The sequence below is a fragment of the Trachurus japonicus genome, chromosome 2 (genome assembly GCF_045865225.1).
Source record: "Trachurus japonicus isolate A0001 chromosome 2, Traja_1.0".
Lineage (NCBI taxonomy): Eukaryota > Metazoa > Chordata > Actinopteri > Carangiformes > Carangidae > Trachurus > Trachurus japonicus.
In genome coordinates, this window is record NC_140908.1 from 10689324 (window position 1) to 10714803 (window position 25480).

At 44.1% G+C, this 25480-nt stretch overlaps 1 protein-coding gene across 5 annotated transcripts in view; it reads left to right on the top strand.

The window, feature by feature from the left end:
• Nucleotides 1-25153, top strand: part of spega (striated muscle enriched protein kinase a) — a 48156-nt gene extending 23003 nt beyond the window's left edge. For 4 of the 5 annotated variants that reach the window (XM_085800172.1, XM_085800181.1, XM_085800190.1 and 1 more), the window contains 35 exons: nt 578-763; nt 2808-2971; nt 3546-3634; nt 3794-3969; nt 4063-4243; nt 4404-4477; nt 7035-7193; nt 7287-7476; nt 7901-8130; nt 8221-8340; nt 8424-8528; nt 8621-8827; nt 9157-9280; nt 9975-10147; nt 10337-10449; nt 10636-10804; nt 11154-11253; nt 11948-12148; nt 13094-13151; nt 13235-13312; nt 13434-13606; nt 13749-13775; nt 13868-14020; nt 14112-14154; nt 14614-14679; nt 14872-17497; nt 18043-18210; nt 19199-19321; nt 20318-20482; nt 21269-21956; nt 22614-22853; nt 22937-23160; nt 23661-23736; nt 23944-24093; nt 24183-25153. In XM_085800172.1, the coding sequence (XP_085656298.1) occupies nt 578-763; nt 2808-2971; nt 3546-3634; nt 3794-3969; nt 4063-4243; nt 4404-4477; nt 7035-7193; nt 7287-7476; nt 7901-8130; nt 8221-8340; nt 8424-8528; nt 8621-8827; nt 9157-9280; nt 9975-10147; nt 10337-10449; nt 10636-10804; nt 11154-11253; nt 11948-12148; nt 13094-13151; nt 13235-13312; nt 13434-13606; nt 13749-13775; nt 13868-14020; nt 14112-14154; nt 14614-14679; nt 14872-17497; nt 18043-18210; nt 19199-19321; nt 20318-20482; nt 21269-21956; nt 22614-22853; nt 22937-23160; nt 23661-23736; nt 23944-24093; nt 24183-24420 (8057 nt within the window). In that variant the 3' untranslated portion in view covers nt 24421-25153. The remainder of the gene's footprint in view (nt 1-577; nt 764-2807; nt 2972-3545; nt 3635-3793; nt 3970-4062; nt 4244-4403; nt 4478-7034; nt 7194-7286; nt 7477-7900; nt 8131-8220; nt 8341-8423; nt 8529-8620; nt 8828-9156; nt 9281-9974; nt 10148-10336; nt 10450-10635; nt 10805-11153; nt 11254-11947; nt 12149-13093; nt 13152-13234; nt 13313-13433; nt 13607-13748; nt 13776-13867; nt 14021-14111; nt 14155-14613; nt 14680-14871; nt 17498-18042; nt 18211-19198; nt 19322-20317; nt 20483-21268; nt 21957-22613; nt 22854-22936; nt 23161-23660; nt 23737-23943; nt 24094-24182) is intronic. The other variant, XM_085800160.1, reaches the window with a different exon arrangement.
• Nucleotides 25154-25480: the final 327 nt, after the last annotated feature.

Consider the following 25480-nt stretch of genomic DNA (forward strand, 5'->3'; position numbering starts at 1 on the left):
CTTCTCCATTCATCATATTGACTTAGGCCATTTTTTTTGGTCAGTGTTAGACTTACTACAGACATTATATGCATAAGTGTGTTGTAAAATATTTTTTTGTATTTTTTATTTTTATATTATATATATATAATATTGTTTTTATACTCAGAACACACAAATACACTGTAACAAATATATTTTACTGTATTTTACCCTCAAAAACAAAATACAAAGTGTACATCCCACCCAACACAAAGTTACACATACAGTGGTCTACAGTACATACAAAACAGAAGAATTTACTCTATACAGTTACAGTTAAAGGGTTAGTGCATGAGTTACATGTTGTGGTCATTGTGTCTCAAGTACCAGGATAGAAAAACTGTAAGATGTGTGGTGGAAAACAACATTTTTTATGTGGGCACATCAAATTCTGTTTTATAATCTGTGTAAAAATTAAAAAATATATGTAATAAGAAGAAAAACAAATAGCTCTATTCATTCCACATCTCTGAAAAAGGTGGATTGTGCTATATTTGTTGTTTTCTGTGGGAGGGTTTTACTGGCCGTTTGTCATCTCTGCTGCCTGTTTCCTCAGTGACATGGAGGAAGAATAATGTGGAGCTGCGGAGCGACGCCTTGCACGCGGTGAAGGCCGAGGGTGAGAGGCACAGTCTGTTGATAAAGCAGATGAGGCCGAGCAGCGCCGGCTCGTACTGCGTCGCGGCCGTCAACGCGGCGGGCCGAGCGTCCTGCAGCGCCAGAATCCATCTCATCCAGTCAGGTGAGAGCCGGGGAAGCGAAAAGCGTCCCATAATTTGCTGTAAAAGCATCGCACGACATACTGTAACGCAGATTTAAATGAAGACAAAGGCTGAGGCTGAGGCACATGAACATGTTGACTCACACACACGAACCTCCGCTTTAATCCACTGCCAGCCCTCCTCCGCCTGACATTCTGTCTTAATGACTACAAAGGCCTGCTGGAGCTCAGCATCCCGACCGCGGCTCCTCGCAGCGATAGTTTCCATAGCAACCCATTAATTCTTAAAAGCATCCAGCTCCCCTTCGGTGCGAATTCAAAAAAATACAACAACAAAAAAAACAAAAAAACGCAGAGCTGCCCCCGTCACACAGAGGTCTCATGAGTCTCAAAGGCAGCTGTGGCATTCAGAATCAGGGAGGAACAGAATAAATATTCCCCCTGGAGACGGTTCAGGTTAGAAATGCGCCCCGCGGATGATGCGTTGTTTATATTGTGTGCAAAAGTTTGTAACTCTTCCCTGAGTGTTGATTCAGCTCATGTACTGTAAGCGCAACTTGCTCTTCCCCCGGTTTTTGTCAACAAAATGTGTGCGTACGCTCCGGTGCCGTCTCAACCAGCAGCAGCAGCAGCAGCACGGGGGCCTGCGTTGCCATATTAGGCCTGTGGAGTCTAAGGAGTATTTTTAGCCGCCCCTCTTGTTCTCTCTGGTAATTGCAGTCTGCTTTATGCCCCTGTGAGAGATTACTGCTGCAAGTTCTTTTATCTCGCTACATTTCATGCCTTGAGTCGGAGTTGTCAAAGTGTGGTGGGAGATTATGAGTCATTTTCGCTGGTTTAGTCGGACAAATAGCGGAAGAGAGTGGTTTACAGACTAGAAAACATGTCCGATTATATCAAGGAGGAGATTGATAGTGTTTTTTGTTTTTTTTTTAAATATCAAAAAAGCTTGTAAATTCTCAGATTTTTATTTATCTCACACTCCCATTGCTTTCATCCACCCGATATTGAACTTTCCAGCAGCTCCTGTGGGAGCTTCAGGATGGACATGACAGTGACAGAAGGCAGAGAGGAGAGTAGAGGACAGGGCTGAGAGGAGAGGGAAGGTTAGCGGGCTCAGACTGTGCAGCGGTTGTGTAAGAGTTGGCAGGTTTACGTAAATACTCCCGGGAGTTATCCCCCTGGTGCACAGACGCTGCTCAGAGATGTGACTCTCGGTAGGTTATTCTGTTATTTTTCCCTTTTTTAGTCGAACACACCGGATGCTTGCTTAATATAATCACTCGATGGAAGTTAAGTTGTGTCTTTTGGTTAGAAGTGATTGTTTTGTCGCCATAGCTCAGTTGTTGGATGTGTACAGTTTTTTTAGTATCTATTCATTCCAGCAGATGACCTTGTTTCCCCTCCTTTCAGCCTGTTGAGTTAGTTTAATAAGTAATTTGTGCACACTTCCATTCACTCTGCTGTTTTTGTTCTCTCAAAGCAGGACACGTCTTAATTCGGTTCCACTGATGGGTTTTTATTCATTTCCACTGTGTTATCTGCTCATGCCAGAAGTCAAGTCTGAAAGAGAAGCAGGGTGGTGGTGTTTTTTTTTTATATTTCTCCACCCAGCTGTGAATTCATTCTGACTTGTGTAGAAACTGCCAGGAGTCCAGAGACACTGTGACTGTGACTGGAATAAGCGAATGATTGGGCCAGGGATTAAGGGATTAATTCATTATCTGTTCGGTTACGGTCACTTCTATGCGTATGTGTATGTGTGTGTTGATGTGGGTGCACGTGGTTGCCAACAAGTTGTCCATCTTGGCAGAAAATCGTTGTCATCTCAAGGCGAGCGAAGACTGTAAACATCAGAGCTCTGACAGACTGTTCCCATCCAAAGGTTTAAGCGAGTCCACCCCCGGCGCCGGCGCTAAACCATATTTCAGAGAGATTTTGCACTTAATTACTGGAGTTACGGAGTGTGCAAATCAGAGTTGACATTTTCATGAACCCGAGGAAAAGTCAATTAGACGTAGCAGCAGCAGGGTTGAAAGTCTGTGGCTTCACCTGTTCCCTCCAGAGCCCACGCGCACGCATTATGGAAAAGCAGCGGATTCCCTGGAGGTCAGCAGTCCGGGCCAGTCAGATGAGGAGTACCTGAGCCCTCAGGAGGAGGCCATGGAGGTCGGGGACCTGCCAGCTCCGAGCAAAAGTGTCCACTTTAAAGAGCTTCCATCGTTTCAGGTAGAAATATGGGTTCACTTTTTAGATCTGAGCTTCACACTGCAAAAACTCAAATGTTTTACCAAGTATATTTGTCTTATTTCTAGTCAAAATGTCATTTCTAGTCAAAACAAATCTCATTATACCTAAAATAAGACTCATCACATTAAAAAGTAGCTTGTTTTTAAGACATTTTTTACTTTTTTCAAACATATTTTCACTTGAAATAAGTAGAAAAATCTGACAGTGGAGCAAGTTTTTCTTTCTTATTACAAGCACAAAAAACCTGCTTTCACTGGCAGATTTTTCTACTTATTTCAAGTGAAAATTTGTTTGAAACAAGTGAAAATGATCTAAAAACAAGTTAATTTTTAGGTGACGAGTCTTGTTTTAAGTGGAAAGAGATTAGTTTGAATAGAAATTAGACATTTTGACAAGAAATAAGACAAATATTCTTGGAAAGATTTTGAGTTTTTGCTGTGCACTTTCTATTCTAATATCGACCCCAAACAGCAGGTTACAGGCCTGATGAAGATTTTTTTTATTGTTTTTCTGCACTCTAAACTAAAGAGACACTATATTGTGTCTTTTAAAGGTGGCACCATGTGACCAATGGATAATTGAGGGTCAAGATGTCGTCATCTCAGCGAAGATCAGAGGGCAGCCCAAACCCATGGTTTACTGGTGAGTCTCCTTCCCTGAAAGCTTTATTGCAAACAGACATCTTAAGTAGACACCTGAAGCCATTACCTCAGCCAAGGTCACCCACACACACACACACATACACACTCTGTTAAACACCTGAGTATAAACGACTGTGACAGCCACTTTGTATTGACCCAGGTTGAAGGACAGAGTCACCATAAAGACGGCGGGGCGCTTCGCCACGCAGGAGACGGATGACGGCACCAGCGAATTGAGAATCAGCTGGGCTCAGAGGTCGGACGCCGGGCCGTACGTCTGCAAGATCATCAACGAGTATGGCAGCGAGCAGGCCGAGTGCAGAGTGGAGGTCACGTGTGAGTAACCAAAGACCAAAAACCTGTGTCGTTTCATCCCGCTGGAATAAAACACCCTGTAACGTTTCCCCCCTCTTGTGTTGTGATCCGCAGCTACAGCACAAACGCTGAAAATCATAAAGGACGTAAAAGACGTGGCGGTGCGGGCTGGAGAGTCGGCCATGTTCGAGTGTCTCATCGCGGGGCCGCCAAACGTGGACGTGGACTGGCTGTCCAACGGGAAGCTGATCCAGCCGGCACTGCTCAACTGTAAGATGCACTTTGATGGAAAGAGGTGGGTTCATTACTGATTAAAGCTCCTTTGCTGATGTCCCTGTGTTCTTAATTGTAGATATTGTTTTATTATGTAAGAGCCTGAAAAATGGATACAGGAAAGTGGGTTATTGTCCCAGATAAATCTGGATACTTTTTTTAAGGCGACTGTGTTCTTTCAGGTGCCGGCTGCTGCTAAATTCAGTTCATGAGGATGATAGTGGGACATACACTTGCAAGCTAAGCACTGCCAAAGGTAAAACCACAAACACTGTTGCCTCTGTTTTATTTGAGAAACAATGGAGAATGCATGTTCATATCTGTTCCTCCCAGCTCTGCCATGTAGGTTGTGGTTGTTTATATGATGATGATGAAAAATAGTATATGAGTATAGGCTGCATCATTTCAAATTTCACACCTTGCATCATGTTTTTATTCCATCTTGATTAGATTTGATACATTTGACGTCACCCTTTAAAGGGATAGTTCTACATTTTGGCAAATTGGCCCATTGCTATAATCCCTATAGTTTTAGGAGTAGGTTTGTTACCTTTAAAGCAGAACTATGCAGGAATTGGGCTGTAGGGTGACATCAGGTAAATTGGGCCATCAGGTAAAATGAGCCAGTTAAGGTTTGAGCCTCCTAGCTTTTTAAGTTTTAACAGGCAATGGCTGTAAATGATTTCAAATTGTTGCTACAACTGTACTTGAAAAAAAAACAATTGATTTGAGTGGTCTCTGGTTGCTGTTTTGGGTGGGACAATGCTTTATATCCAGCCTGCTGAGGAGAAGTGTGCGAAAAGTGGCCTGGCAAACAAATTTCACTTGAAACTGATAAGGTTGATAACTCCGTAAAAAAACAGATCTACAATAAAAAATGTGATTTATAATACACATTGTGATTCCCCCCATTGGATAGAATGCAAAATTCTTGCTAAGCTTACTTATTTTTAATTTAAATGCATTTTTTGTGGGTGGCTCAATTTACCTTAATGCATCATGGTAAATTGAGCCATGCATTTCAGCTAAAATGGGCCACATACAAAACACAGTCTTACACTGAAGTTACACAGAAATTGAGGGTGCAAAACATGTTCAAAGTTAGATATATATCCAAGGTTGGTCAGTGCCACTCATGGTGCCATTAGCACTGTGGGGGGAAAAATGGCATCTATAATGCCACACACACACATACACACACAGTAAAAGAGCCTATAACATATTCAGTTAACAAAGAGCATAGCAACAACATGATCATGTAATTTTAAAATGCATTTTAAGATTAAAAAATGTCTTCAACCTCTTATGTTTTTACTGTTAATGTTAAGTTTAGTGTTGTAGTTTAGTAGTAGTGTCAATTAATTATTAAAATTTTAATGATTTCTGCTAAAATTACTTTGTTGTTCTCTCTTGGCCCAATTTAACTGAACGGCTGGCCCATTTTACCTGAACCTTCATCGTACCTCGAGAGGGAATATCCCGATACTTTAACTCTCATAATTCCAAAATAATTATACTTTTTAATTTTTTTTTCACACAGAAACATTTAAGAGACCTATGTTGGTTTTTAAAAATATCAATGGATTTCATGCATAGCATTTTTGATGGTCTTATTAGTCGTTTACCAAAAAGTGGCCCATTTTACCTGACTTCACCCTAATTATTGTGGCTCAGAGTCACTGTGATGGTTGAGTGACCTGTTATGAAGTGAATGGGGTCTAGGCCAATGCGCTCACCCCCCCCACTGGCTGAAAACCGCACTTGCAAGATCAGTCGTCCGTCTCGGTGTTACAAATCTCGTCAATGGATAGAAGTATCGCGAGAAACTGCTTTACGGCAGTACGAGATAAGAACGCATATGACGTCATGCATGTCACGAATCGTGATTGGTTTGAGTTCGGAAAGTCGGAGGAAACCATGGAAACATGAAATGTTTACTGATGAAGTTCAGCTTGTGGCTAACAGGGAGCTAATGCTAACACAGACACACACACCATGGGTCTTTTATAAGATAATGTAATACATCATGACACACACACACACACACACACCTTCGCGTTTTGGAACCTTTATTCCTGTGTGTGTATGTCTGTGTCTTTGTGCCTGTGTGTGGCTGTATTAGCGTTAGCGCCGTGTTAGCATTAGCTCCGTGTTAGCATAGCGTTAGCTCGGTGTTAGCATTAGCTCCGTGTTAGCGCCGTGTTAGCGTTAGCTCGGTGTTAGCAGGGCTTAGCAAACAGCAGTAAACACAAGCACGTGTAGGGGGGGTGGAGGAGGTGGCGGCGGCGAGTTTTTTTTTTTTTTTTTTACGACAGTGACATGTGCCTCCCAGAACTGTGGGGGAGCTCCGGAGAGGGAAAAAAAGAGAAACCAACGAAGGAGCGAGCTATTTCCGGCCGAGCTGCATAGTTCTGCTTTAATTGTCGGTGCAAGCTTTTTTAAGTTAAATTCATGCAAAACCGTTGATGCACGTTCCCGTCGGGGGCAGTTTTTCGGCAAGCAGTCTCTGCATTTGCCTCAAAAACAACTCTGTCTCGTAACGTTCCGTTATTATCTCATAGCGTGGTGAATGTGCACGTCACAACTTGTCCACCAGAGCGTTTTGGAGTTTTTGGATTGTGTATTTGATGAGTTTGATGAGGGAAACCAAGAAATACCATTAGCCTCCGTAGCGTAGCTCTGAGCAGCTCACGGCTCTGCTCCGCCGTTCTAAAAAACAGCTTGCACCCACAATTAAAGGTAACGTACCTACTCCTAAGACTATAGGGAAATGTTGAACCATCCCTTTAAAATATGCATAATTGCTTTCGCAGAGGAGTTGACCTCAAGCGCAAACCTGAGGGTCACTCCATCCAAGGAGCCTCTGTTCACCCGTAAACTGGACATCCTGGAGGTCATCGAAGGTCGCACCGCCAGGTTTGACTGCAAGGTGAGCGGGTCACCTGCTCCCCGAGTCACGTGGATGCATTTTGGTAAGAATCTCAGCGGCGCGGTACGGCACGGCGCTTTAGCGATGACTCGAAGGAGATGCGACGTCCGTTGTGTCACGTTGTCGTTTCTTTCAGAGACGCGAGTGGAGGAGAGCGATAACGTCCGCATCCTTCAAGAGGGGGGTCGCCACTCGCTCGTCATCGCCCACGTCAGCAGCAGCACCGAGGGCTTCTACACGGCCGTCGCTCAGAACGTACACGGGAAGTCTGAATGTACCGCTGAGCTCTACATGCAGGAGCCCAGAGCTGCCATCTCATCTCACATGTAAGTCAAGTCATTCAGATGGAAAACATCTCTACGAGCCAGCGTGATGCTTTAAAGCAGGGGTTCTCAACTAGTCTCACTCTGGGACCCACATTTTCCCATGGTCATTAAGTCACGACCCACTTTTATAGAATTCAAACCAAGATTTTTTTTTTTAAAGCCTTTAAAAACTCATTTTGCTCTTTATTTTTATGCTCTTTAAATGCAAAGTGCATTTCAGGGCACATGAATGAAACTGAGGAGGACCATGACAACTGCATGTACAGAAGTGAATAAAAAAATATCAAACTGCACAAAATGGAGACCAACAAAACGATATATTTGACTTCTAATGCATCTCTGCATTCAGAGCATATTCACAAAAGTGAATAAATGATGAGCAATGTTAAATAGACTAGTCAATCACCGCTCCTTCTTTCCTCAGGGCCAAGCTGGAGAAGATGCCGTCCATCCCAGAGGAGCCTGAACAGCTGGAGAGCGAGGTGGAGAAGAGGACCATGCCGGACTTCGTCAAACCTCTGGCTGACGTGGAGGTCGTCGAAGGGAAAGAGACGGCGCTGAAGTGCAAGGTGGCGGGCCTGCCCTACCCGACCATCGCGTGGCACCACAACGGCAAACTCATCGAAAGCAGCGAGGAACGCAAAATGACCCAGTGTAAGCAAAGAGCCCGCTACCGAGAAACGCTGTCAGTTTGTATTTTGTGCTTGCGATAGTGAATAAGAAACGTGCGCGTGTGTTCTTCAGACAGGGATGTCCACAGTCTGGTCATTCGCAGCACTTGTCACGCTCACGGAGGCGTCTACAAGGCCGTCATCTCCAACAAAATGGGCAAAGCAGCCTGCTATGCACATCTATATGTCACAGGTGGGGAGTTATTGTGCATACCGGTGCTTGAATTGCACACACACACTATATGTTTATTAATCCATCTACTCATTTTAAAACAGACATAGTCCCTGACCCGCCTGATGGTCCTCCAGTGATAGAAGCTATCACAGGGAAAACCATCAGCCTGAGCTGGAAGAGACCAAAGAGGCTCGACAGTTCATTTGGTAAGTTCACTGAGCTTCTCTGATCGCAGTGTGACACTCGGCCTGGATATCGCACATTTAACTAAGCGACAGAACTCCGTGTGTGTCCGCAGAAACCGGCTCCTTGGTCTACGTGGTCCAGCAGCAGCCGCTGGGTTCTATCCAGTGGTCCGTCGTGGCCTCTAACCTGAGGGAGACCAGCTACACCGTCACATCCCTGTCCAAGGGCGCACGCTACGCTTTCAGAGTCCTGACGTCTACCGGCAAGACGCTGAGCAAGCCGTCGCCTTCCACTGACCTGGTGCAGCTGCTGGACAGAGGTACGGAGCCTTGGAGGCTCCAAGGCAATGTCACTGGTCCAGAGTTTTAGGAGTAGGTTTGTTACCTTTAATTGTCGGTGCAAGCTATTTTTAGAACGGCAGAGCAGAGCCGCGAGCTGCTCAGAGCTACGCTACGGAAGCCAAAAAAAAATCCCATTAGCCTCAGCTCGCAGCTCTGCTCCGCCGTTCTAAAAACAGCTTGCACCGACAATTAAAGGTAACAAACCTACTCCTAAAACTATAGGGATTATGGCAATGGGCCAATTTGCCAAAATGTTGAACTATCCCTTTAAGTAGATAATGAATGTCTTCTGGTTTGTCCTCCATAGGACCCTATTTGAGGAAGGCACCAATCATTCTGGACAAACCTGACATCATGTATGTCGTTGAGAACCAACCTGCGAGCATCACCATCACACTAAACCACGTGCATGCAGTTATCACCTGGAAAAGGTAAGTTCTTCTGTCCCTGGAGAATAATAACAGGCTGATTAAAGACAACGCCAGTGCAGAGTGTTTCTTTTTTTTTCTATTTTGCAAAATAACAAGAGATAAAACCCTCGGGACTGAGTTGTGCAGATATGATGAATTTTAAATCTTTGTTTAAATACCGGAACGTCTGATTTTTTTGACAGTAAGTGCTCATTTCAAACAAAGAAACCCCGGCAGTAGAAGTCTCTCAGGGGCCCCGGCTCAGCTGGAGCTCAGTTCTCAGCAGGAACTGTTTTATAAATTTGGATAGACCATGCAAACTTGCTTCAACCTTTAAAAAAAAAAAAAAAAGGGGGGGGGGGGTGTAGATGCAGAGGAGTAGAACTGAGGAGCTGCGGTTCACATTGCTTTGATTGAATTCAGCATTTGATGTTGGGGCACATTCTCAGTGGAGTTCTGTGGTTTTTTAGAGGAAAGCTTTGTTCATTTTTTAGTATCCTCGAGTCAAAAAACGGGCTATTAATTCTCAGTAAAAATACATTTACATTCCGTTTATTAATATCTGTGATTATGTCCATATCAATGCTTATTTGTAGGCTTCATTTGACAGCATCTTAAGGCAAAATAGGACAAAACTGCTCTTTGGAAATGGGAAATGGGTTCAGGTTTTGCTTTGAAGTCTGTAACTGTGATATACCGTCTCTGTGTTCCTCAGGAGGGGGGTCGCGCTGATCCACAAACCGGGGACGTGTGAGATGAGCATGCCAGACGACGATCAACACACACTGAAGCTCCAGCGAATCAGAGGCACGGACATCGGCCAGCTGGTGGTCACGGCCAGCAACCAGTTTGGCAGTGACCTCTGCACGCTCCAGCTGGCTCTGGCAGGTCAGTTCATTTAGCATTGAATTTATTTCAGATTTCATTTACAACTTACTACTCATTCCTGGCAACAATAAATAACAGTGATTTGTAATTCAAGTTGCACTGGAGCTATTTTTTGAAGTGCATTAATTTTAAATAACCTCTCTAAAATGATTTTAATGTTTTGTTTTTTTCCTGTCCTTGTTTCCGCAGTGCCTCCGAAGTTTGAAACCATCATGGAGGACGTGGACGTGCACATCTCGGAGACATGTCGTCTGGCTGTCGTGGTTGAAGGGAAACCAGACCCGGATATTCTGTGGTATAAGGTACGGTATTAAAAACGGTGTTAAAAAAAAGAGGGAACATTATCTTTCCCTTGCAGAAAAAACACATGAATTTGATCTATAATTTAAATTTCATGAATGTAACTGCCAGTATTTAACAACATTTGAATTAGCAGCACTATTAGTGTCTAAAACCCGCTTTAATAATAGATGCTGATCTCTTTGCAGGATGATGTGCTTCTCTCTGAGAGCAGTCACTTCACATTCGTGTACGATGACCCGGAATATTCGCTCGTCGTCCTCAACGCTCGCCCCGAACACTCGGGCGTGTACACCTGCACCGCCAAGAACCTGGCCGGCTCCAACTCGTGCAAGGCCGAGCTCACAGTTCACACAGGTCTGTGGTCCAATAACATCGACTTTTAGCTTTTGGCCTTCGCTGTAGAGGGGATTATAACTCTGTGAGAATAAGAACAGAGATCATTCAGTGGGAAATAAAAAGCCTGATTCAAAATTGGTTTCCACCATTTCCTGATTTAGCCGAGATTACATCCAGTTGCTGACGCGGTGCACACCTCTAAAAGCTAGCTGTGGCTGTTGCTGTTGGTGAAAATTGCACCTCTAAATCTGCACCATATGGGCAGGACAACATGAGTGAACAAAATGAAACCATCTGTCATGATGCTGGCACACATGTACACACACACACACATGAAATTAAAAGTGCCTGTCTGTGCTCTGTGCAGAGCGAAAGGAAGCTCCAGAGCCAATGGAGGACGAGGGAACCATCCTGAGGAAGATGAGGCGTCTGACGGATTACTATGATATCCACAAAGAGATAGGGAGGTGAGTGCGTACGAAGTGTAGCAACACACTCATGTCGTCTCACATCCCTTCACATTAGTGGCTGTTGGGTGGGGATCACACCTGCTTAACAACACCAGACAGTAGCGACAGATGAGTCACCAGCCTGAGTGGAGTGAATACATTAGCCGACGGATGATTTGTTCTGCCGTGACTTGGTGGAGACAGACGTTCGCTGTGAATTGTGGAGCAGCAGCGCAGACAGACAGACAGGGAAATGTGTTTTCCATCAGAAAATGGATGACGGCTATTAAACATAACAGTGGACTCTGAAAGAGAGATTCAGATTCAGATTCAGATCCTCGCCTCCCTTGCAGTGAAAGAAATACAATGACCTTTGCTTCCCTTTAGTCGCACTTGTTCTTTTGCAATAGTGCTGCCACATGCAAAGAAGAATTCACTCTGAAATTGGAACAAAAGGTCAAAACAGTCAGGAATCCATTGCTTTAAACACCTACAGGAGCATTTTGTTCAGTGCCTATGTACTGGCAGTCTTTCTTCAACCAGCCACTGTAGAGAGAAGGTAATTGGGGACACAGAGAGGGGAACGACATGCAGTTAAGTGGTATGATCTGATCATGAAGACAGAGACATGCTGCTAATGCCTTTGCTCCTTTTTTCCTACACTGCTAAACGGAATAAAAAACCATGTTGCCATCGCTGTGTGACTGTGCAGGGGCGCCTTCTCTTATGTGAAGAGGGTGAAGGAGAAGAAGGGCAAGGCCGAGTTCGCTGCCAAGTTCACCTCGGCGAGGGGAAAGAGGAAAGCCTTGGCCCTCAGAGAGATGGAGCTGCTGTCCGAGCTGGACAACGAGAGGCTTCTCTACTTCCATGACGCCTTTGAGAAGAAGGACGTGGTGGTGCTCATCACAGAGCTGTATCCTTTTCAGTGCAGTGATAAGAGCCGCTGTCGTACTTTAAAGGGATAGTTCAGCATTTTTGAAAATTGGCCCATTGCCATAATCATAGTTTTAGGAGTAGGTTCATTACCTATAATTGTCGGTGCAAGCTATTTTTAGAACGGCGGAGCAGAGCCATGAGCTGCTCAGAGCTACGCTACGGAGGCTAATGGGATTTCTTGGTTTCCCTCATCAAACTCATCAAATACATAATCCTAAACTCTAAAACGCTCTGTTATGACCTGCACATTCACCATGCTATAATATAACAGAACTTTACGAGATGGAGTCGTTTTTGGTAAATTCATGCATGAGAGCGTTTTGGAGTTGTTGGATTGTGTATTTGATGAGTTTGATGAGGGAAACTAAGAAATCCCATGAGCCTCCGTAGCGTAGCTCTGAGCAGCTCACGGCTCTGCTCCACCGTTCTAAAAATAGCTTGCACCGACAATTAAAGGTAACGAACCTACTCCTAAAACTATAGGGATTATGGCAATGGGCCAGTTTGGGGCCCTTTAATGTGCTGAATCATCCTTTGATGTGGAATTGAAAGCAAACAACACACATTTTTAGCGAGGGCAAATATGTCTGTATCTTTATATCAAACAGACACTGCCTCTCCTGCAGCACTGTTTCAAATTGAATCGGCTTCATTGTTTAAAAGTGCACTTAAATGTATCTCAAGGACACTACAGCTCCACAGCATTAATCCTAATGTCTTCTCCAGTCCCCTGGAGGCATGAATGAAGCGCAGCACAGCTCTTTCTCTCCGACTCATCGCCGATGAGTGGAATTAGCCAGATATGGGATGTGTGGGAGTTTTGCTCATTTATAATTCATTTCTCATGCACCTACTGTTTGAACTGTGCAGGCAAGTCGCTGCCTTTTTCTTTTTCTTTTTTTTCCTCAACTCTTGTGTGAAGATGTCACGAGGAGTTTCTGGAAAGAATGGCCAAAAAAACAACCGCCATGGAGCTGGAGGTTTGCTTCTGCTTCCTCTCACTGCACTGCGCCATCATTATGTAACATGACTTTTAACTTCATCCCCTGATGTTTCTCCACAGATCCGCTGTAGCATTCAGCAGGTTCTGGAGGGCCTTCGTTACCTTCACCAAAAAAACATCGCTCACCTCGATATAAAGGTATCCGCTGCTGCTGCGTCCAGTTTATTTGATCGAGCTTGATTACTCTTTCTTCCATTGTTTGACATTCCTATAGATAACTACCGGTAATACTCTTGTTTCTGGGTCAACCCTCTTCTAGCCAGAAAATATCCTCATGGCGAGTCCTGGGAGCGACCAGATCCGCATTTGTGACTTTGGAAACGCAGTGAGACTGGAGACTTCGGAGGGCTACTACTGCAAATACGGCACGCCAGAATATGTTGCACCAGAGATTGTTAATCAAACTCCCGTCTCCACGGCAACAGACATATGGTGAGCCACCTGTTCTCTAGCGTTTAGATGTGACTACTCGCTGCAGGCACTGCCTTGTTATCTGCAGCTGAATAAAATCCCACTGAATCTGAAATTCACTTGTTTTTTTTTTTGTTTTTTTTTATCTGTGCCCTGCTCACAGGCCTGTTGGTGTCATCACTTACCTCTGGTAAGTCACATAGATTGTTTATTGCACTATTTTGTCACATTGTGTGTATTCTAGTATCGGAAATCTTAATGTTATTTATTTGTTTGTTTCAGTCTGACTGGCGTGTCTCCTTTTGCTGGTGAGAACGACAGAGCCACCGCTTTAAACATCAGGAACTATAACGTGGCGTTTGAAGAGAGCATGTTTGCCGACCTCTGCAAAGAAGCAAAAGGATTTGTCATCAAACTTTTGGTGGTGGACAGATTGTAAGTAACATCATGATGACTCTCCCATTGGTTTATCAGTCATAATTTACCGTGCATTCCTTCCTCATTTGCATATTTCTCCCTCTCCTAGGAGGCCCAGTGCCGTCGAGTGCCTGCGTCATCCTTGGTTCAAGGTGAGCTGTCAGTCACTTAGCCTCAGTCTTTTTTTATTGTGTCATGGGGTTTGTATTTATACAGCGTTCCTACGCAAGTACGGGAAGTATGGAAAAGTCTGGACTTTGATTTTATACATTTCCAGGTCTGGAAAAGAATGGAAAATGGAAACTATTGTATTAATCTTAATACTTATTTGGGTTTGGTTTTATCTGAAATTATTTGGGTTATTTATAATCTCCTGCAAATTATTTGGTGACATAATGGCATACAAATTCAGAATAATAAAAACAAACAATTAATTGCATAATGTATCTACATGATACACATCTTTTTACACCAATGTCAAGAAATATTTTAATCTTTTTTTTACCAAGAAGTCTGGAAATTAGAAAAAGTATGGAAGAAATTCCAAATGTGTAGGAACCCTGTTTATGTCTCCGCTGAGACGGTGACACTTGTCTCTTTTTGTCTCACAGTCACCGACGAACAAGAGCATCAGCACAGCCATGCTAAAGCAAGTGTTGTCTCGAAGGCGATGGCAGGTAAGGCGAAATGAATAGACATGAGTGAATATTCATTTTTCAACTCATATGAAGCAAGTTTGCGAGTCAGATAACAAATATTCATCATTTCACAATGACAGAAAACTCTTCAGTATGAGGCGGGTACAGGGAAATGGTATAAAGAATTAAACAGATAATGGCGTTCTCTCTTGTCTTTTTCTTTCTTTCCAGCGTTCCCTTATCAGCTACAAAGCCAAGATGATTATGCGTTCCATCCCAGAGCTCCTCAATGACTCATCCAGCCATGTTTCCATCGCTGTGGCCCGGCATTTAAAAGAAGGCTCCCCGCAGCTTTCTTCCTCCTCTGACTCAGATGCAGATGTGGATGAGCTTCCCTTCATTCCCATGCCACTGTCTATGGTCTTTTCTGGTTCCAGGGTCTCGCTAAACGAGATCCCAGGGGACGAAGAGGGATCTGGATGGCCAGGCGTGCTTGCTGACGGGACAAGGAAAAATACGGAGGTAGCAGGTACAGGAGAAGGAGAAGGGGCTGGTAAAAGGTCGGAAAATGAAGAGGAGACCCCAAGTGGAGAGAAAGCGGAGAAGACAAAACGCGTTCCCCTCAAAAAAGGATCCAGCGTGGAGGCGGACGAGTCGGAGACGAAAGCGAGGAGGGCGACCATGAGGAGAGGGAGCTCTGCTGATTCAGCACTGCTGCTCCACATCGACCCAGAGGAGGGGAAAGGCGGCGAGGCTTCAGAGACAAGTAGCAAGAGCCTGAAAAAAGCTGTTTCTATGGAACTACCCAACCGCAGCCCGAGCCCCGGGGCGGCCAAGTTAAGCCAGGAGGACTACGCTTTAAAGCTGGAGCTGATGAGACAGCGGCTGCTCAGAGGGGGAAGCATGGACAAAAAGATGAGCGGCCTCAGAGGGCCACTGTTTGAAACACTGGGCATGGAAGACGAGAGGCAAACGGGGTCTCTGGACCGGAATTTGAGAAGATCCAGAGCGGGGCCGCCGACGATGACCAGGGCAGCGTCCTCCGACAGCCCCGGAGAGGACACGCCGAAGACCAAAGTATTTCGAAAGAGCGCCTCCTTCACTCAGGGCGACTCTGAGCCCATGCCGCTGCACCGCAGGTTCGGAGCGCCTTTAGAGATCCCGTCTGTCGGCAGCGAGGGCATGGAAGGGAAAAAGCTGCAGGAGGCGACCTCGATGTCAGCACTGACGGAACAAACAACAATGGAGTCGACATCTACCTCCCCGACAAAGAGGACTTCCTTTGTACTCCCAACACCAGGCGTGGACCAACAGCAGAAACAGAACAATGTGAAAGTACATGAGGACAAAGAGAAAAGGACCAAAACCCAGAAAGATACAGTAGAATCTGAGTCACGATCACCATCTGTAATTACTCCCATAATTGTGATAGAGGAGGATGATGAAGAGGAGGAGAGGAAAGAGCATCAGCAGCTGCATATTAATGAAAAAGATGTGAAGAGAGAGGCAGCACAGACATCCAGAGTCATTCAAGCTGCTTCTGGACCAGTTAAATCATCTGACAAGGCCCAAACCAAAGGCACGGATTCCCCCACGCTGCCCCAACATCCGGCCGTGTTCGCCAAAGTGGCGACCGCTGACCGATCTCCTGCTTCTGTTTCCACATCATCAAATCCCGACCTTCCCGCCGCGCCCCGCCAGCCTGTGCTCAGAACAGATATCAAAGACATCGACTCAGAGGAGGTCTTTGAAGCCAGGTTTAAGAAACGGGAGTCGTCTTTGACCCGCGGACTGAGAAAACTGACCAGGAATAAATCAGAAGAGAAATCCCCGGTGCTGAGCCGGAAGGCGGGCGAAGGGAGCGAAGAGGTTTACAGGCCGGGTGCGAGGGGGGCTCCGCTGGAAGTGGTGTCCAAAGGGCTGCAGGAGAAATCCAAATCTGTTCAGGATTTAAGAGGAGAAGATAAGGAAACAGGGTTCGGAATAATCGGGAGGCTGTCGCTGCGGAACAAGAGGTCGACATCTGTTGATAAGAAGGGTGAGAAAGGAAAGGAGGAAAAGCAGCAGGAACCGGCCGCAAGCAAGAGGGTTTCATGGGCCATCGGTCGCAGCAAGTCCCTGGACACGACGACACCGAAGCAGCCGGAGGAGAGAGAACAAAGAAAAGCAGACGAGTCATCCGTTTCTGCAATGAGGCGCAAGTTTGAGTCCAAAGTGGCGGGAATCTCCGCCAAGATCAGGACCCAGTCGGAGGAGAGAAAAGAGAAAGATGTCGGGGGAAGTCAGAAGGAGTTGGTGCAGAAGGAATTGAAGAAAGTTGCCGACTCGCCGGTCCTGGCCATGCGGCACAAGTTCGAGAACAAAGTGGCGGAAATATCCACAAAAATCCGCAGTCAGTCCGAGGAGAGAAAAGAAGACGCCGAGGGAAAGAGGACGCCCCTGTTCACCCGCCATCGTCACTCCCAGTCCGAGGGCCGTGGCCTCAAAGGAATGGGCATCCCGGAGAATCAGCTGGCGAAACAGACGGGAGCCGCCGCGTCAAAGGAGTCGATCGAATCCGCGTCGAGCGTCCATTCGGAGAAGGCCTCGGAGGGCGACAGGCGGTCGCGGTGGGACAGGTGGGGTCTGAGCAGGGGCAAGAAGGACAAGACGCCCTCCCAGCCTGACCTGCCGTCGTCCGTCCCCAAAGAGGAGGAGGAGGGGCTGTCCAAGAGCCAGCAGTTTATCCGCTCCGCCTCGGATTTCGCTCCGGTGTTCCACATCAAACTGAGAGACCACATCCTGTCGGAGGGGGAGCCTGTCACTCTCAGCTGCCTCCCGGCCGGAAGTCCACATCCTGAGATATCATGGATGAAAGGTGTCATACTTAGAAAATAAAACAACACAGCTGCTTCTGTATGCAACCACAAAAACACCTAATAGTCTAGATAAATAGATAGATAGATGGATAGATGGATAGATGGATAGATAGATAGATAGATAGATAGATAGATAGATAGATAGATAGATAGATAGATAGATAGATAGATAGATAGATAGATAGATAGATATACTTTATTGATCCCAAGCTGGGAAATTACAGTGCAGCAGCAGCATTACACAGACACACAGTGACGATAACAACATATAGTATAAGAATATAAAGAATAAGAATATAAAGAACAAACTATACATAATAAAATAGTAAAATATAAAGAACAAACTATACATAATAAAATAGAAATAGCAAATAAAATAAAATGTGATGTAAAAAAGCATATACAACAACAAACTGGCAGCGTTGACTTTAGTGCAAAGTAGAAAATGTGCAATGTGTGTAACTGTGTGTAGAAAAATAAAGTGCGTAGTGACTGTAAGTTATGTGTTTGTGTTGTGTGTTATGTATTTGTGTGTGTGTTTCAGATCGGAAACCACTAGAGCTGGACAACAGACTCAGCCTGGCGTCCCACCCTGACGGCCGGCAGCTCCTCATGATCATGAAGTCCAGTCGGAGAGACGCCGGGATTTATGAATGTGTGGCTACCAACCCCATCGCTACCATCACCACCTCCTGTACACTCTCTGTAGCCTGTAAGTGGCTGCTTTAGCCTGTAGTTAGTTCAGCAGTTAATTAGTTATTCTATAAAATGAGAACGGGAGACAGGATATTGTATTCATTATTGTTAAAGATGTCTTCCCTTACTAGAGGTACAACGGCTCCTTTGTCTTTCATGGGCATACAGTAATTATCCTCATAATGTGATGTATTTAACGTAATTGAATTTTAATTGGAGAGAGAATGGTATGAATATTAATACAACTGAAATGAATATTAATGGAAGTAGATTCATTTTACAGTAGATTAACTTAATGGATTTTCTCTCTCTCTCTCTGTCTTTTTTTTTTTTTTGCTTTTCTCATATTCATCACGCAATGGGAACAAATGATGCTTCCTGCAAATTGTTAGATGTTGCGCTTCTTGAATTGGCTGTGTCAGGTCATATTCAACACTCCGGTCATGCTTTAGCGTGTAATGAGAACAACGGAGCTGAGACAATGTCGATGCCGCTGCTCACGGTGCGAGACAAATTGTGAGACTTTTTGCAGCTTCAGTGGGAAAATACATTTCTTAGATGTCAGGTGCTGTGGATTGCATTTGAGTATTGCCACTGATGCTATTTGTCATCCCTTGATAATGTGTAAGCACTGTGAACAATATTTCAGACAGAAGCTGTGGCTCAATCGTCCGTGCCGCTGCACAGACTTAATAGGAAATACAATGTGAAATCAAGGAACAACACCCGTTACGTCACATTTGGTTTGGTTTAACAACACATTTTTAACACCGTCAGGCGCCTTTTTAGTCTGAGTTTGTGAGAAGGAACATCTGGTCGTTTATTTCCATCATTTTCATGAAACTAGGATTTTTATAGTCGCCAATATCTGGCAGAAAACGATGAGACAGTCCAATGGATGACAGAAAATCAAACATCAGAATATTAAAAACCAAGTAAAAAGAAATGCATTTTTTCTTTTTCATCTTTTTCACTCTCCTCCTTTTCCAACATCTTTTATAAAGGTGTCCCAAAACGACCGGGGACCCCTGAAGTTGCCCAGACCTATAACAACACAGCCCTGGTGCTCTGGAAGCCAGCAGACACCCAGTCCCCATGCACCTACTCCCTGGAAAGAAAAACTGAAGGTGAGTGATTTACATTTTTATCTTTTCGCAGCATTAATCTTTTTCAAATGAGTTGTTAAAGGTTTTATTTTAATCTGGTCTGAAGGTCATCTGGGTGGTTTTAAAACCACATCCCTTGGTGTCGTAGTCAGTGGGATGTGGTACGGCCACAGGAGGAAAAAAAAAAGAAATTAAACTAAAGGATTCAACCTCCAAGGAGGAAGCAGTGTTTGAGAAGCTGAGACAATATTGACTTTGTACTGTGTGTGGAGAACGCTCAGGAAAATACGTTTCCAAATCCACAGGCGCTGCTTAGAGAGAGAAAATGAGTGGATGAGGAGGGAGCAGCGACTGTACCGGTGCTGCTGTCGGAACTTTTTGTCATTATGCACGATGAATCATCATTATCTCATAATGTGGTGGATGGAAATATAAAGCCACACAAAACACAACACTCAACCTGGGAGCAGCAGACTCGGGGTTCATGAATATTTATTGAACTTTTCAGTCTGACAGATTTATTCTGGCATGTATTGCCTTGTTGCCGCTTTCACAATCTGATCTCTTCCAGGCAACACTGATGTAGGTGCTCCGAGAATCACGCGTTTATTACCTGATTTACATTTTAATTCAGCTCTGTTTCATGGCACCTGCATAAGAAATAAGATGCTGTGACAAATTATTCTCCTGCAGGCAAACTGAGCATTAACTTCTCTGTATGTACAGAACATTTTGACATTTCAAATTAGTTTTTTTTCCATCTGTATTTCCAGATGATCAGTCTTTATAAGACAGACAACACTGCCATCTAGTGGTATAAAGGTGAATTACAAGTCGAGAAACCAAATTACACACGTTTATTTAAAAGCCTCCAAACACTATTTCCTTTTTATTCCACAGAGCATATGCATAATATTATTTCTATGAGTATAAATGTCATATTTGAACCTAAATATAAAAGAAATGTTCGCACAACATGATGTAAAGATTGATTTTTCTTTCCCCTGTGTTCTGCAGGAGAGTCCAACTGGCAGACTGTTGTGACTGGAGTGGTTGACTGCTACTACAACGTCACAAACCTGCCACCAGGCGGCACCTTTAGGTTCCGTGTCTCCTGTGTGAATAAGGCCGGACAGGGACCACACAGCAACAGCTCCCCTGCCGTCCGTCTGGACTCTACAGGTAATTACAACACTGTGGGAGTAGATTTAAATGAGCATCTTTTTAAAATTGGTTGTTATTTTTCTTCTTTAACAGGAAAGTCGAAAGAAATGGTAGAAAATCCACATTAAAGTTATTATTTTACTTTATTTTGTCTTCTTTCATCAGTAGATTCCTCCTAAATTCACCAAAAGTTAACATGCTACTGTGACATACTGTGCTGTGCCTGTTGTCTGACCCATGTCATGTAAAGCTCTCTCTCCTGAACAAGTATGTAGGTCAAACAATTGTCATCTCCTCTGATCAGCAACGAATCGTAAAAGTACGATTTACATTAACAATCGATGGCATTTTACAGTATAAGTCTTTAAAGGCCGTTTTTTCAAATTGAGTTTTCACCAGACTCTGCGGCACTTACAGACACCAAACCTTCTAGTTTTAATCTATATTCTGAAGGTTTTTACAGAGGGGATTGTTGATATACTGTATCTTTTAAAGCCTGATTTACAACATTTTGCTCCTAAAAACAGGGCAAAATTAGATTTTTTTAACAGTATTTTCTCATTCACAGAGTGATAAAAAGAGATATCCAAAATCCCCACTGTAAAAACTTCCGACTCTAATATGTCAACAAAATAAAACAAGAATTTTGAAAGGGGCTTTATCCATTGTTATTTACATATTGAAACATAAAATTTGACAAAACTTGTACCGGTAATACAACAAAGTAAGTGATAAACTTGGGAAGTCTAATGGTAATATCTGTTAGTTAATTTTTTTTACCCTATTCACCTTAATTTGTCCCAGTCTCAGCTGAAGGTGCACTACCCACTGTTGCCGTGGTGAAGACCATCCCCAGCCCCCCAGAACCAGCGGTCACCTCTTCTTCAGTCACTGTGTCTCCGTTCAGACCGGCTCAGAGCAGCTCTCTCAGGACCTCCGCCTCTCCGAAGGATTCGGCCGCCGCCCCCGCTGCACTCCGGCTTCCCATTACATCCCTGACTAGGGTGGTCACACCCAGCCGCCCCTCCTCTCTGCCTTCCTGCCCCACCGCAAACCCTTCATCCCCACCTGCGGGGGCAACGCCCGAGGAGGCTCAAAGACCCACGTACAACCTTCCCTCTTCATCCGCGGTCAAAGCGCCTCCACCCTTCGTCCTCCCCAAACCCCAGAGTCCGGTAAACGTGGTCACGCCTATGACCCAGACCCCGCCCATATCGCCCCCACCTCCTCTTGTAACCCCGCCTTCCGTCCCCACAAAACCAGCAGTGGCGTCCGTGCCCATGTACGTCCCCACCACCACCGTCACCGCCCGCGTGGCCCCTACTCCTGTCTCCTTTACCCCTCAGGTGCTCCAGGCGTCCAGCCTGAGCCCCATCGGTGAGGGGGCCGGGACCCCCAACAGAGGCACGCCATCGGGACACACTACGCCCTCTACTGTTCTACGACAGGGGGTGCCACAGAAGCCCTACACCTTCCTGGATGAGAAAGCCAGGTGAGATACAGTATGCTTTGACAGCATTTATCATCAGAAAATATGCGGTCGAGCTCTGGTTCATGTTATATACAGCTCTGGAAAAAATTAAGAGACCACTTTCACAAGTGTTTCTTAAAAGCATCTCTACATGTATGACAGTCATTCTTTTCTTTTCTTTTCTAAATACCAACACAAACACAAACTCATTCTACTTAATGAGACACTGATGAACCACATCTGGTTTTATAGGAAGATTATAAAAACCCCTGCTGGGATTAAACATTGACATTATCCCAGAAAAACTGATTTATAAACTCTTCCTGAGTTAAAATATTCTTGCTGTGTTGTTTAGGAATACATATGAACATGTTTTCTTTACATTATTATCATTATTATTATTATTATTATTCAAGGTCTGAAAAGACTTGATATTTTTGTTATTTAGACTAGTTTAGTCATTAGCCAATAAAAGCTCTAAATGACAATATTTTTTTTTTCAATTTTGGGAGAAATGTTGTCGGTAGTTGATAGAATAAAACAAAAAAAAAAGTAATTTAATTTTACTCAAACACATACCTATAAATAGTAAAACTAGAGACACTGATCATTTTGGGAGTGGTCTCTTAAATTTTTCCAGAGCTGTATATATATAGTATTTTTTTTTTTTTTTCTCAGGGGTCGTTTTGGCGTGATCAGGGAGTGCAGAGAGAACGCCACAGGCAAAATCTACATGGCCAAGATCATTCCCTACAGCCAGGAGAACAAGCAGGACGTCCTGAAGGAGTACGAGATCCTGAAATCCCTCCACAGCGAAAAAGTCATGGGTCTGCACGAAGCCTACGTCACCCCGCGCTACCTGGTGCTGGTGGCGGAGTACTGCACCGGCAAAGAGCTGCTGTACAGCCTGGTAGACAGGTAGGACGGTGAGATCAGTCGCCTCACGCTGGCAAAAAACACACTCTGGATTCAAAGTGACGTATATTTTCCTCCACCTTTAGGTTCCGTTTCTCTGAGGACGACGTGGTGGGTTACCTGGTCCAGATCCTTCAGGGGGTCGAGTACCTCCACAACCGCCGTGTCCTCCACCTCGACCTGAAGCCGGACAACATCATGGTGACCAACCTCAACGCCATCAAGATAGTGGACTTTGGGAGCGCCCAGAGCTTCAACCCCCTCAACCTCAGACAAGGGGACTCAGGGGCAGGAACACTGGAGTACATGGGTGAGGACCAGCTCTTGATGTTTAGTAGGGGTGGGAGAAAAAATCGATTCACATATATCGCGATATCTTTTTTGACGATTTTTAAATCGATTTTTTTTTTCAAAAATCGATTTTTTTATTTTTTTTTATAATTTTTTGGATTTTTTTTTTTTAACATTTTTTGAAATATTGTGCAATGTGCATTTGTTAGCCTTTTTTACATACAGAGAGTCCAGGTTTTGAAAAGGGGTTTAAGTTCACTTTATAATGGAGTATGTTAATTTATAGGCTCCTACAGTATTTGTGTGCAGATAAATGTTAAAAATACAGACTAAAAATCGAGAATCGGCAATATTGTAGAATCGCAATTTAAATCGAATCGCCATTCAAAAAATCGTAGAAGAATCGAATCGGGAGAAAAGCGTATCGCCCCAGCCCTAATGTTTAGTTGCTGTTTCTTTTCATCCATCTGAGTTTGATTCATACTTTTCCGACTTTCTTTTATTCTCTTTGTGCACAAGCTCCTGAGATGGTGAAAGGTGACGTGGTGGGTCCTCCTGCAGATATTTGGACTGTTGGAGTTGTCGTCTATGTCATGTACGTGGACCGTTTCAGTTTAATTCATCATTCATCACTGTCAATGGAAAGTTTTTGGAACAACCCGTTTTTAAAATATCTTTAATTTAGAAAAAGAAAATCATATTTATGAGTTAACTTTTCAAGAAGTTATATTTGTAAAAGTATGAGACACATTTCAAGAATCAAGTGGATTTTTAATATCGTTTTATCTGTGTTTACAACCAGGCTTAGCGGTCATCTGCCTTTTGAAGATAAAGACCCTCTAAAAGTCGAATCTAAAATCCTGATGGCAAAGTTTGACCCAGCAAAACTGTACCCAAATGTGTCCCAAAGTGCCTCTGCCTTCCTCAAGAAGATGTTGAGCAGTTACCCATGGTGAGTGCCAACAAAAGCTGATCTTCACACTCCATTATTAAAGAAAGCAGAAACAATACAGCGCTGTGTATTTGCATGTGTGTTTTCAGGGCCCGTCCAACGACACGAGACTGCTTCACACACGCCTGGATGCAGGATTCCTACCTGATGAAGCTGAGGAGACAGACTCTCACCTTCACCTCCACCCGACTCAAAGAGTTCCTGGTGGAACAACAAAGCTGTCGCACAGAGGGTGCGACAAAGCACAAAGTGCTGCTGCGCACCTACCAGAGCTCACCCCAGTCCCCGGCGTCTGGGACCCCACCTCATGTCCCCAGCCCAAAGTGAAATGACGGTGGAAAACGCTGCACCAGACGTGACTTTACAGAGTCTGATCTGCCCACAGTGAAGCAAAATAACAACTCAACTCCACTGTGAATTTACCGCTGCATGAAAAATGTCAGCCTGCCGAGTGAGGCACAGGTAAACACACAGAGGACAGGCAGACAGCTGGATATGACTAAAGTATCCAAAAGAAAAGACAAGTCCGCGTGTTATTTTGGGAGGATTGAATATTCAACACTAATGGGATTCAGAGATGAAAAAATACAAAGAGGAACAGGAAAGAGAAGCGGACTGCCTGACGTCTGAATTGTTGAGGTTCAGAACTGCTCATGAAGTTTTAATCCACTAAAAGGACACGGGATGTTCTTTGTTTTTTGTTTTTTTTGATTGATTGCACAATTTTCTCAGTCATTTTGTGAATTCTGAAATTGCACATTAATATTTGGTTTAGATGAACACTGGTCTCCATTCTGCACGATCAGCCACTGCGCAATCTTGTTTATGTCACTGAATTTAGTAGTAGACAACTCATGTGAATGTATCATGATTTAAGCTGCTAATTTTTTTTTTTTTTTTTTTTTTTTTTTTGCATTTACTTACACATTTTAAAACTCAAAACCAAAAATATTCTTTTTTTTTCCTTGAAATTGTTTACTTTTTCATGTTAATTTATTTGCATGTGTGTGTGCGCGCAAGCATTTTTTGATTCACTTCTCGAATTGGCGGCGAGGCGAAACTAACAAACATAAAGAGTGTCTTTGTGATTGGTGTTAGGATTCACACAGTAAAAAACGAGCTGTTTTAGGGTGAGCTAGGAATTTGTGGTACAACTTCTTGTCCTGTGGTTAATACTGATCTCTAACTGTAACACGACTATGAAAAGCAGTCTGTAATGTAGAATCTCTTTTAGTTTGAAAAGTCATGCACACTGGTTAATTACTGTGGTCTCAGTATTGCCCATCGGTTGGTCTGGTTGCTTCAATCATGATCACCCAGTCAGTGCCTGAATCGGAGTAACATCCAAAACGTGTATCTTGTTAATGTCTCCATTGGTTCGAATTCA